This window comes from Hyla sarda, chromosome 2 (genome assembly GCF_029499605.1).
Source record: "Hyla sarda isolate aHylSar1 chromosome 2, aHylSar1.hap1, whole genome shotgun sequence".
In the NCBI taxonomy this organism is placed as follows: domain Eukaryota; kingdom Metazoa; phylum Chordata; class Amphibia; order Anura; family Hylidae; genus Hyla; species Hyla sarda.
Window position 1 is genome coordinate 514,523,489 of NC_079190.1, and position 13,139 is coordinate 514,536,627.

The 13,139-nt window shown below is 42.9% G+C and overlaps 1 protein-coding gene across 1 annotated transcript; it reads left to right on the plus strand.

Moving 5' to 3' along the window:
• Positions 1–2,482: 2,482 nt before the first annotated feature.
• LOC130358116 (cystatin-A5-like) lies at positions 2,483–8,842 on the plus strand. Its single transcript, XM_056560949.1, has 3 exons — positions 2,483–2,616; positions 8,257–8,358; positions 8,661–8,842. The coding sequence occupies exons 1-3, from the start codon at positions 2,542–2,544 to the stop codon at positions 8,787–8,789; spliced, it is 306 nt and encodes a 101-aa protein (XP_056416924.1). The 5' UTR covers positions 2,483–2,541; the 3' UTR covers positions 8,790–8,842.
• The last annotated feature ends 4,297 nt before the right edge of the window (positions 8,843–13,139 follow it).

Consider the following 13,139-nt stretch of genomic DNA (forward strand, 5'->3'; position numbering starts at 1 on the left):
CCCCCAAAGACATGAATGGTGGGGGCGTGGCATGACATCATGAGGGGGAGTGGCATGACATCCTTTCTCCAGTCCCAAAAACACAGAGGCTTCCGGGACTGGAGCAGAAGCCCGGCATAGAATGCGGGTGCTGCACGGAGATCGCGGGGGTCCCCAGCGTCAGACCCCCCGGGATCAGACAACTTATTCCCTATCCTTTGGATAGGGGATAAGATGTCTTTGGCCAGAATAACCCCTTTAATAAAATGTTTGTAAGAAAAACAAATGTACTCACCTGCCACCGATCCTCCACTGGGCCAACCTTGCTGTTCAGCAGTTCCTGCTTCCTGTCGTTACACATAGAACTAATAGGCCTGGAAATGATCCCTTGGGAAAACTAGTATGTAAATGAGCTGTCCTCCAGAAGGAAGAAAGCTGCGTGTCTAGTGCCACCTATTGGAGGAAGCTTAACAATAAGTATAATGTGAGCCATTAGAGCTTTGAAACATCAGTCAGAATGTTCACCAGAACCCTCCCAAGAAGAGTCACCTATCTGAAGACCGTAGATATTCTTTAATATGTAAATGAAGCTCGAAAGCCCAAAAGGTGTTTCCCAGTATGGAAAGACCCCAGGTAAGTCCTACCCCCTTATCTGAGCTCGTACCATGCTGGGGAACACCCCCTGGGCCCTTACCATACTGGTAATACCCCCTGGGCTCTTACCATGCTGGGTAACACCCCCTGGGCTCTTAGCATGCTGGGTAACACCCCCCCTGGGCTCCTACCGTGCTGGGTAACACCCCCTGGGCTATTACCATGCTGGATAACACCCCCTGGGCTCCTACCATGCTGGCAACGCCCCCTGGGCTTTTGAGCCACATTTACATATTAACAAGGACTATGGAAAGGACTAGTGTGATTAAAAAAAAAAAAAAAAAGATATGCCTGGGATCCTAATGACTACCCCAATCTAGCCATGGGTTTACTTACACCCTGTTTTCCTGTTAACATATCTACTTTAAAGGAAAGCTACCTCCAATCCTCCAATGGGTGGCGCTAGAGAGACATCTCTCCTTCTTCTGGACGAAATGTTCTTTACATATTATCATCCCATAGTGAATCAATCCATGTAATATTAATTATAGAAAATCTTTATTGATGTACAAACATATAGATAAAATAACCATAAAAAGCAGAAAGGAGACGGGTTCACAGAAAACACAGGCAGATAATTGCGAGGTGGATGTAATCATAAAAACATCATGATGTGGGTGGCTGTCTGGAGATGTATCATGGTAGGTATCAGCACCAAAAGCCAGTGGCATTAAAGGGGTACTCCTCTGCTCAGCATTTGGAACAAACTGTTCCAAGCGATGGAGCCGGCGCCGGGAGCTTGTGATGCCACAGCCCCGCCCCCTCATGATGTCACACCCCGCCCCAGCCATCACGCCCTCTCCAATAGACTTGCTTTGAGAGTAAATAATGAAGTGTGGCTACAGCATGCTGCCCTGTGTTGAACATGCCACAGCCAGAGGAGCAGACAGGGAATGAATACAGCAAGCTTCTGCTGCAACCTCTCTAATTGTGTAATAGTCTGCTGTGAAATGAAATATTCTGCAGCAGCTCTGGACTAGGAACTGACAGAAGTGCAGTTGGAGGGGAATAGGCAGGGTAACCAATGCATTCTGGGAATTGTAGTACTGAACAATAGTGTTGAGCGGCATAGGCCATATTCGAATTCGCGAATATTCGCGAATATATGGACGAATATTCGTCATATATTCGCGAATATTCGCATATTCGTTATATTCTCGTTTTATTTTCGCGTGTGCGAAAATACGTGTACGCGAAAATTAACATATGCGAATTTTCGCATATGCGGAAATTAGCATATGCTAATTTCCGCATATGCGAATTTTCGCACGCCAGTCTTACACAGTAGTATTACAGCCTTCTTTACACCACACAAGCTGGAAGCAGAGAGGGGTGATCACTGTGATGTGTACTGTGAAGAAAAAAAAAAAAAAAAAACGAATATTCGTAATTACGAATATACAGCGCTATATTTGCGAAATTCGCGAATTCGCGAATATGCGATATTCGCGAATAATATTCGAATTGCGAATATTCGCGAGCAACACTACTGAACAACTGCTTGAGCAGAAGGTACAGAACCAAAAACCCCAAAACACAGGGATTTTTGATGCTTTCAGAACTGGGGCAGACATGTAAGCAATGCTATCTTCTCCTGCAGCATTTGATGTTTTACCTGATGGAGTTCCCCTTTAATAAGAAGCATTTCTGGATTAATAATAATTTTAATTTCACTTCTCCATCAATAACCTTTGCCCGTTTCCTTTCTCTGTCAGCTGCGTCCTGAGATGGATCATACCACTGTCACAATTTATAGATTAAGCAATGACAGAAGGTTCCCTACAGAAAGTAACGTGAGATCAGAGAGATCAGACCCCCCCCCCCTCCCATTGTTAGTTGGTACGATCCATGGATATATAAGCAGATGTGAGCACATTCTAGGTTTAGCCCGCAGAGCTAGCACTTACAATGGAATCACCAATTGTTGGGGGAATGGGAGGAGAAAAGCCGGCGGACCCAGAGATACAAACTATCTGCGACTCGGTGAGTAACATCATGTGATCAGCTCAGCTTCCTCTTTGTGTCTATATATATATACATATTGTTATATTGTATGATCTTCATGGTGAAAGAGGCTTAAAGATGTACTTAAAGGGGTACTCTGCTTAAAGGGGTACTCCGCTGGGTGCGGTCTGCAGGGGTTGTGACGATAAGGTCACGCCCCTTGCTGCGCCAAGCCCCCTCAATGCAAGTCTATGGGAGGGGGCGTGGCAGCTGCCACGCCCCCTCCCATAGACTTGCATTGAGGGGGCGTGACATGATGTCATGAGGGGGCGTGTCCATGACGTCATGACCCCCGCAGCCCACACCCAGCATTCGGAACAAAATTCTGGGGCAGTGGAGTACCCCTTTAATGCACAGTGGTATATATATATATATATATATACATACACACAGTATATCAATAGGGGGTCTGTGGATATGATGGACGATCAGTCACCGGCTATAATCACCTGGAGCAGAGAGATCAGTAACCCGACTGATGTATGGACAATGGGGGGATCAGGAGGACGTCATTCTGGCGACACAGTCAGGGGTGTTGTTATATATACACATTACCGCCATTCTTACTGAACTGCCTATATTGATAATAAAACAATGTACTACCACAGGGGGGCACAAACTTTTCTACTCCAAGGGCAAAGATTCCCAAACAAACATCTTTCAAAATAGCAAAAAAACCTTAAAAGAAAAAAACCTTAAAACGCACTAAAAACACCTGAGGATCCGCTGCAGGACACAACTCTGGACTCTGTCCTGTTCTGCCCCCTGTAGGAAGCAGAATATGACTATAGGTTCTGCCCAGAGTGTTCCCTTAAGTTGTGTTCAATAGATTCATGACAGTCACAGTGATTACACCCAAAAGCAGTGACAGCTACAGATATTACCCCTAAGAGCATTGACAGATACAGTTATTACCCCTAAGAACAGTGACAGCTACAGTGATTACCCCAAAGAGCAGTGACAGCCACAGTGATTACCCCCAAGAGCAGTGACAGCCTCAGTGATTACCCCCAAGAGCAGTGAAAGCCACAGCAATTACCCCCAAGAGCAGTGACAGCCACAGCGATTACCCCCAAGAGCAGTGACAGCCACAGCGATTACCCCCAAGAGCAGTGACAGTCCCAATGATTACCCCCAAGAGCAGTGACAGCCACAGTCATTACCCCCAAGAGCAGTGACAGCTACAGTTATTACCCCTAAGAACAGTGACAGCCACAGTGATTGCTCCCAAGAGCAGTGACAGCCACAGTGATTGCTCCCAAGAGCAGTGACAGCCACAGTGATTACCCCTAAGAGCAGTGACAGCCACAGTGATTACCCCCAAGAGCAGTGACAGCCACAATGATTTACCCCCAAGAGCAGTGACAGCCACAGTGATTACCCCCAAGAGCAGTGACAGCCACAGCGATTACCCTAAAGAGCAGTGACAGCCACAGCGATTACCCCGAAGAGCAGTGACAGCCACAGCGATTACCCCCAAGAGCAGTCACAGTGATTACCCCCCAAGAACAGTGACAGCCACAGTGATTACCCCTAAGAGCAGTGAAAGCCACAATGATTACCCCGAGAGCAGTGACAACCACAACGATTACCCCCAAGAGCAGTGACAGCCACAATGATTACCCGCAAGAGCAGTGACAGCCACAGTGATTACCCCGAGAGCAGTGACAGCCACAGTGATTACCCCCAAGAGCAGTGACAGCCACAGTGATTACCCCCAAGAGCAGTGACAGCCACAATGATTACCCCCAAGAGCAGTGACAGCCACAGTGATTACCCCCAAGAGCAGTGACAGCCACAGTGATTACCCCCGAGAGCAGTGACAGCCACAGTGATTGCCCCCAAGAGCAGTGACAGCCACAGTGATTGCCCCCAAGGGCAGTGACAGCCACAGTGCTTACCCCCAAGAGCAGTGACAGCCACAGTGATTACCCCCAAGAGCAGTGACAGCCACAGTGATTACCCCCAAGACCAGTGACAGCCACAATGATTACCCCCAAGAGCAGTGACAGCCACAGTAATTACCCCCAAAAGCAGTGACAGCCAGAGTGATTACCCCCAAGAGCAGTGACAGCCACAGTGATTACCCCTAAGAGCAGTGACAGCCACAGTGATTACCCCCAAGAGCAGTGACAGCCACAATGATTTACCCCCAAGAGCAGTGACAGCCACAGTGATTACCCCCAAGAGCAGTGACAGCCACAGCGATTACCCTAAAGAGCAGTGACAGCCACAGCGATTACCCCGAAGAGCAGTGACAGCCACAGCGATTACCCCCAAGAGCAGTCACAGTGATTACCCCCCAAGAACAGTGACAGCCACAGTAATTACCCCTAAGAGCAGTGACAGCCACAATGATTACCCCGAGAGCAGTGACAACCACAACGATTACCCCCAAGAGCAGTGACAGCCACAGTGATTACCCCGAGAGCAGTGACAGCCACAGTGATTACCCCCAAGAGCAGTGACAGCCACAGTGATTACCCACAAGAGCAGTGACAGCCACAATGATTACCCGCAAGAGCAGTGACAGCCACAGTGATTACCCCGAGAGCAGTGACAGCCACAGTGATTACCCCCAAGAGCAGTGACAGCCACAGTGATTACCCACAAGAGCAGTGACAGCCACAATGATTACCCCCAAGAGCAGTGACAGCCACAGTGATTACCCCCAAGAGCAGTGACAGCCACAGTGCTTACCCCCGAGAGCAGTGACAGCCACAGTGATTGCCCCCGAGAGCAGTGACAGCCACAGTGATTGCCCCCAAGGGCAGTGACAGCCACAGTGCTTACCCCCAAGAGCAGTGACAGCCACAGTGATTACCCCCAAGAGCAGTGACAGCCACAGTGATTACCCCCAAGAGCAGTGACAGCCACAGTGATTACCCCCGAGAGCAGTGACAGCCACAGTGATTGCCCCCGAGAGCAGTGACAGCCACAGTGATTGCCCCCAAGGGCAGTGACAGCCACAGTGCTTACCCCCAAGAGCAGTGACAGCCACAGTGATTACCCCCAAGAGCAGTGACAGCCACAGTGATTACCCCCAAGAGCAGTGACAGCCACAGTGATTGTCTTCCCATAGCGCAATGTGCAGGAATGGGACCTCTAGACGCTAGGATTCCTTGAAACAACTGTACTTAAAGGGGTTCTCCACCATAAGGTGATGTTAGCATCTACCTGCCAGGCAGTAAGGGACATGCTTAGGAACGATCCGTGCTTGTCTTGGGACTAAATGGCTGTGTCGTGAGTCCACCATAACACTGATGCTTTCTTTTTTGTGATATGGCTTTTTCCTGTTGGAGTTTCCTCCCTCCAACTACAAATCCCATGATTCTTTGTTTGTAAGTGTGAGGTCACTTTTCTCCCTCCCACACATCAGCCTATCCCACCCATTAAAGCACACCTTGGACAATTCCCTGCAGCCTTGTGGAAAATGATCCCCCCCCACACCACCACCACCACCACCAACACCACCAGTAGTCGCTCCACCCATTAAAGCACAGACACGCTCTCTTTCGTCACCTGACTAGTGATGTAATGTCTGGAGCCGCACTGCAACCTGGGAAAAACTCATGATGACAGTTATTTTGTATGCTGCTAAAAATTTACGTCAGGGCAAAGATCACAGATAAATTGCGAGACCACCATAAAACACAGGTACAGACACTATAGTATGAACTACACTAACTTTATAGCCCTTGTAGCATAGTCAAATAAAAATCCTGGAATACCCCTTTAAATGTCTTCTGTAATTCCATTATAATGTAGTTCTTTGATACAGGGTGAAATGTTACAACTTTTGAGCCAGGTGAATGGTTATTTGGTCACTGTCCCTTTAATTAATGCTTTATTTACTGAATTTAGACATCTTCTAGGTGCTTCTTAGCACGTGTACGCGTACTGGTTCTACGACATGATACAGGACATGGCAGGAAAAATCTTCATGACGTCACTAACTCCGAGTGGAGGCCAAAAAAGAGATTAGTGTATTGCAGAGGGATCCTTGTTCAGCCTTCTTCTCTCTGGGGCAGATGATAAACTTCCTCCTGGAGATGAAGAACTTATGCATGTTATCCTCACAGCATGGGCAGAAACAGAAACAGTGACTTGGATGCAGACAGGGTTGTGCCTAGGTAGAAGACATGTGGTCTAGGTGCAGATATAACTAGCACTGATAGAGCCTACGAAGTTTGCAAAACTTGTTGTCTGACTGGAATATACAGCAAGTGCAGAGCTAGAAATGCCAAGACTGGTTCTAACAGGTTTGGTTTCCTCTCCTGGGATAGAGAGACTGGACTAGGGACTTCTCCTGCAACCATTGGCTAGGAGAATCATGTGACCAAAGCACCATTCTTCTGTGTAGAAATTGTAACCCTTTACACTCTTGTACGACTTCATTGCATTATCTCCCCAGTCCCCGATACATATTTAAGCATCAAGACAAATTTTTTGTGAAAAGCAGCTGGAACAGTTGTACTGGGACACGACACTACGACAACGTTGCGCACGAGGAAGGACGAGCTATATCCAGAGGAGTAGAAGGGTCTGAGAACTTGTCGCCATTTTCTTTGTAATTTTCACTTCTATTCTGAATGATGGATTTTAAATCTGTCCCAAGTATTGGGATGTATTCTAAAACAAATAAATAGCTAGATAAACAAATATATAAATAATAAATAAACTAATATATAATAAATAAATGAAAAATAATTAAAGAATAAATAATAGCTAAATGAACAAATATATAATAAATAAATACAAATAAATTCATGAAAAATAAATAAATATATAATAAACAAAAATATAATAAATTAACAAATAAATGAATGAATAATAAGTAAATAATAAACAAAATGAATGAACAAATGTATAATAAATGAATAAACAAATATATAATAAAGAAATAAACAAATAAAAGCATTTAAAATAAAATAAAAATTAACTAATCAATAAATATATAAATAAATAACAAAAAAATCTAGAAAAATAAATCTAGGAAAATAAAAAAAGCATTAAAAATAAAATGTATTAATAAATAAATAAATAACAAAAAATCGAGAAAAACTAATATATATAATAAATAAACAAATAAATGAATCAAAAGTAAGTAAATAATAAACAAATAAAAGCATAAAAAAAATTAATTCATATATAAATAAATAACAAAAAATCTAGAAAAATAAATCTAGAAGAAAAAAAAACATTAACAATAAAAAATAATTAATATATAAATAAATAAACAAAAAAATCTAGAAAAAAAAAGAACGGGCCCCCCCCCCCCCCCTCCCTCCCCCCCGTGAGTCTTGTCGGTTCCCCACCTTCTCCGCCCTCCTACCCACCCTGATACACCCGATGCCTCCCCCATGGGCCTTATTCTCTTATGCCAAAATGTTATGTTTTACCCTTTTTGTGATTGATTCAGTCCGACAAAACTTTACTATTCTGTTTTCGTGCTATCGGACGCTGCTTTCCTGTTGTTAATTTTGGCTTCATGTTCACATATTGTTTTGCCTTTACAAAACTGAAAATAAAGAATTGATAAAAAAAAAAAAAAGTTTTCATTTTTTATTGTGTTCTAGCCCTATTAATTTTTTTTTTTTTTTTTTTTTTGCCCATCAGGTAAAACCAGAGTTTCTGAAAAAATCCGGAGTTAATGCGGCAAAGTTTGAGGCCGTCAAATACAGAGAGCAAGTTGTAGCCGGAACGAATTATCTCGTCAAGGTAACTCGATGTATCAAGCTGTACATATCAGTCTGTCCAGAACAGTGTTTCCCAGCCATCGTGCCTCCAGCTGTTGCAAAACTACAACTCCCAGCATGCCCGGACAGCCGTTGGCTGTCCGGGCATGCTGGGAGTTGTAGTTTTGCAACAGCTGGAGGGCCACACTGGTTGGAAAACAATGTTCTGTAATAGGGTGAAGGAGGGGATGGAAGGAATAGGCAACGTACGTTTCGGCCATAGAGCTCTATGGAATAATCCAATACTTTCCTGCCATGTAACCCGTCCCTCTGTCTCCCCCCCAGGTCTGGCTCGGGGGGATCGAGTATTCTCATCTGTTTATACATGAACCGTTACCGCAGAATGGCGAGAGAACGAGACTCGTGGATTACCAGCTCAAGAAGACCCAGCAGGACGCCATCGAGAGTTTTTAAAATACAATGTAAATCTATAAAAGCCAGAAACCCTATAATAAAAGAAAATAAATGTTACAATTTAATCGTATTATTTACATGATTTAGTTCACAATAGGTGTCAATCAAAAAAAAAAAAAAAAAGGCCTGTTATTTAAAGGGGTTATTCAGGAAAAAAAAAAAACGAGCACAGTGCTCTCTGCTGACATCATGACCACAGTGCTCTCTGCTGACATCTCTGTCCATTTTAGGAACTGCCAGCGTAAAAGGAAATCCCCATAGCCAACATATGCTGCTCTGGACAGTTCCTAAAATGGACAGAGATGTCAGCAGAGAGCACTGTGCTCGTGATGTCAGCAGAGCACTGTGCTCGTGATGTCAGCAGAGAGCTCTGTGTTTCAAAAAGAAAAGAATTTCCGCTGTAGTATTCAGCAGCTAATAAGTACAGGAAGGATTAAGATTTTTTTTAATAGAAGTAATTTACAAATCTGTTTAACTTTCTGGCACCAGTTGATTTAAAAAAAAAAAAAAAAAAAAAAAGTTTTTCACCGGAGTACCCCTTTAACCTTTTAAGGACACATGACGTGCCATTACGTCATGAGTCCTTCTTCTTTCTATAACGTCATGGCCCCGCGGACCCATGGCTAATAGCACGCGGCAGTGATCGCGGTACCGCACGCTATTAACCCTTTTGACGCGGCGTTCAAAGTTGAACGCTGCGTCTAAAGTGAAAGTGAAACCATGCCGGTTAGCTCAGGGAGCTGTTCGGGATAGCCGCGACGAAATCGCAGCATCCCGAACAGCTTACAAGACAGCTGGAGGGTCCCTACCTGTCTCCTCGCTGTCCGATCGCCGAATGACTGCTCAGTGCCTGAGATCCAGACATAAGCAGTCAAGCGACAGAATCATCGATCAGTGGTTTCCTATGAGAAACCAGTGATCAATGTAAAGATCAGGGTGTGCAGTGTTATAGGTCTCTATGGGATAACAATGATCAGTATAAGAGATCAGTGCGTGCAGTGTTATAGGTCCCTATGGGATAACAATGATCAGTATAGGAGATCAGTGCGTGCAGTGTTATAGGTCCCTATGGGATAACAATGATCAGTATAAGAGATCAGGTTGTGCAGTGTTATAGTCTCCTATGGGATAACAATGATCAGTATGAGAGATCAGGGTGTGCAGTGTTATAGTCTGCTATGGGATTACAATGACCAGTATAAGAGATCAGGGTGTGCAGTGTTATAGTCTCCTATGGGATAACAATGATCAGTATAAGAGATCAGGGTGTGCAGTGTTATAGTCTCCTATGGGATAACAATGATCAGTATAAGAGATCAGTGTGTGCAGTGTTATAGGTCCCTATGGGATGATAATGATCAGTGTAAGAGATCAGTGTGAGCAGTGTTATAGTCTCCTATGGGATAATAATGATCAGTATAAGAGATCAGTGTGTGCAGTGTTATAGTCTCCTATGGGATAACAATGATCAGTGTAAGAGATCAGTGTGTGCAGTGTTCTAGTCTCCTATGGGATAATAATGATCAGTATAAGAGATCAGTGTGTGCAGTGTTATAGTCTCCTATGGGATAACAATGATCAGTATAAGAGATCAGTGTGTGCAGTGTTATAGTCTCCTATGGGATAATAATGATCAGTGTAAGAGATCAGTGTGTGCAGTGTTATAGTCTCATAAGGAATAACAATGATCAGTATAAGAGATCAGTGTGTGCAGTGTTATAGTCTCCTATGGGATAATAATGATCAGTGTAAGAGATCAGTGTGTGCAGTGTTATAGTCTCCTAAGGGATAACAATGATCAGTATAAGAGATCAGTGTGTGCAGTGTTATAGCCCCCTATGGGATAATGATGATCAGTATAAGAGATTAGTGTGTGCAGTGTTATAGCCCCCTATGGGATAATAATGATCAGTATAAGAGATCAGTGTGTACTGTGTTATAGCCCTCTATGGGATAATAATGATCAGTATAAGAGATCAGTGTGTGCAGTGTTATAGCCCCCTATGGGATAATAATGATCAGTATAAGAGATCAGTGTGTGCAGTGTTATAGTCTCCTATGGGATAACAATGATCAGTGTAAGATCAGTGTGTGCAGTGTTATAGTCTCCTATGGGATAATAATGATCAGTATAAGAGATCAGTGTGTGCAGTGTTATAGTCTCCTATGGGATAACAATGATCAGTATAAGAGATCAGTGTGTGCAGTGTTATAGCCCCCTATGGGATAATAATGATCAGTATAAGAGATCAGTGTGTGCAGTGTTATATTCTCCTATGGGATAATAATGATCAGTGTAAGAGATCAGTGTGTGCAGTGTTATAGTCTCCTATGGGATAATAATGATCAGTATAAGAGATCAGTGTGTGCAGTGTTATAGGTCCCTATGGGATAATAATGATCAGTATAAGAGATCAGTGTGTGCAGTGTTATAGTCTCCTATGGGATAATAATGATCAGTGTAAGAGATCAGTGTGTGCAGTGTTATAGTCTTCTATGGGATAATAATGATCAGTGTAAGAGATCAGTGTGTGCAGTGTTATAGTCTCCTATGGGATAACAATGATCAGTGTAAGAGATCAGTGTGTGCAGTGTTATAGTCTCCTATGGGATAACAATGATCAGAATAAGAGATCAGTGTGTGCAGTGTTATAGGTCCCTATGGGATAACAATGATCAGTGTGTGCAGTGTTATAGGTCCCTATGGGATAACAATGATCAGTGTGTGCAGTGTTATAGGTCCCTATGGGATAACAATGATCAGTGTGTGCAGTGTTATAGGTCCCTATGGGATAACAATGATCAGTGTGTGCAGTGTTATAGGTCCCTATAGGAGCTATAACACTGAAAAAAAATGTGATAAAAAAAGTGAATAAAGATCATTTAACCCCTTCACTTTTAAAAGTTTGAATCACCCCCCTTTTCCCATAAAAAAAACCCAGTGTAAATAAAAATAAAAATAAACATATATGGTATCACCGCGTGCGGAAATGTCTGATTTTTAAAAATATATAGTTAATTAAACCGCACGGTCAGTGGCGTGCGCGCCAAAAAATTCCAAAGTCCAAAATAGTGTATTTTTGGTCACTTTTTATATAATGAAAAAATGAATCAAAAGTGATCAACAAGTCCCATCCACACAAAAAGGGTGAAAAATGAGCCCTCATACCGCTCCATACACGGAAAAATAAAAAAGTTATAGGGGTCAGAAGATGACAATTTTAAACTTATAAATTTTCCTGCATGTAGTTAGGATTTTTTCCAGAAGATGACAAAATCACCTATATAAGTCGGGGATCATTATAATCGTATGGACCTACAGAATAATGATAAGGTGTCATTTTTACCGAAATATGTACTACGTAGAAACGGAAGCCCCCAAAAGTTACAAAATGGCTGTTTTTTTCAATTTTGTCTCACAATGATTTTTTTTTTCCATTTCGCCATAGATTTTTGGGTAAAATGACTGATGTCACTGCAAAGTAGAATTGGTGGCGCAAAAAATAAGCCATAATATGGATTTTTAGGTGCAAAATTGAAAGCGTTATGATTTTTTAAAGGTAAGGAGGAAAAAACGAAAGTTCAAAAACGGAAAAAACCCTGGTCCTTAAGGGGTTAAAAGGGGTATTCATGGGGAAAAATATTTTTTTTTCTTTTTTTCCATGTATCATCTGGCACCAGAAAATTAAACAGATTTGTACATGACTTCTATTAAAAAATCTTAATCCTTCCAATAATTATCAGCGGCTGAAGTTGAGTTGTTCTTTTCTGTCTGGCAACAGTGCCTCTGCTGACATCTCTGCTTGTCTCGGGAACAGCACAGAGTAGAAGAGGTTTGCTATGGGGATTTGCTTCTATTCTGGATAGTTCCCGAGACAGGTGTCAGAGAAAAATACAACTCAACTTCAGCAGCTCAGAAGTACTGAAAGGATTAAGATTTTTTTTTTTTTTACTTTCAAAACAAAAGGTTTTATTATATACTGGGTCACATAACAATGTTACACGATGTAAATACACAAGAGTTCAATCGGTATGGTCGAAGCATATATGTGACTAAAGCAGGCTTCCAGTGAGGGCATGAGTGAACACAGGTAACACGTAAAATAGTATTGGCCCAGTAATGTCATGTGGTATGGTACCACTCCCGTAAGTCAAGAGCAGTCAACAAGGTTCACTGACCAGAAAGAGAAAACAAAGAAAAAACTAAGAAAATAACTAAAATAAAAAGTAAAAAGTAAATGAGCAAACGACACAGTGAAAACACAGCATGGAGAAGGGGAAGGTAGAGTGAGTAGGAAAAGAAAGGCGGAAGGGGAAGGGGGCGGAGGGGTGGAGGGGAGACTAGAAAAG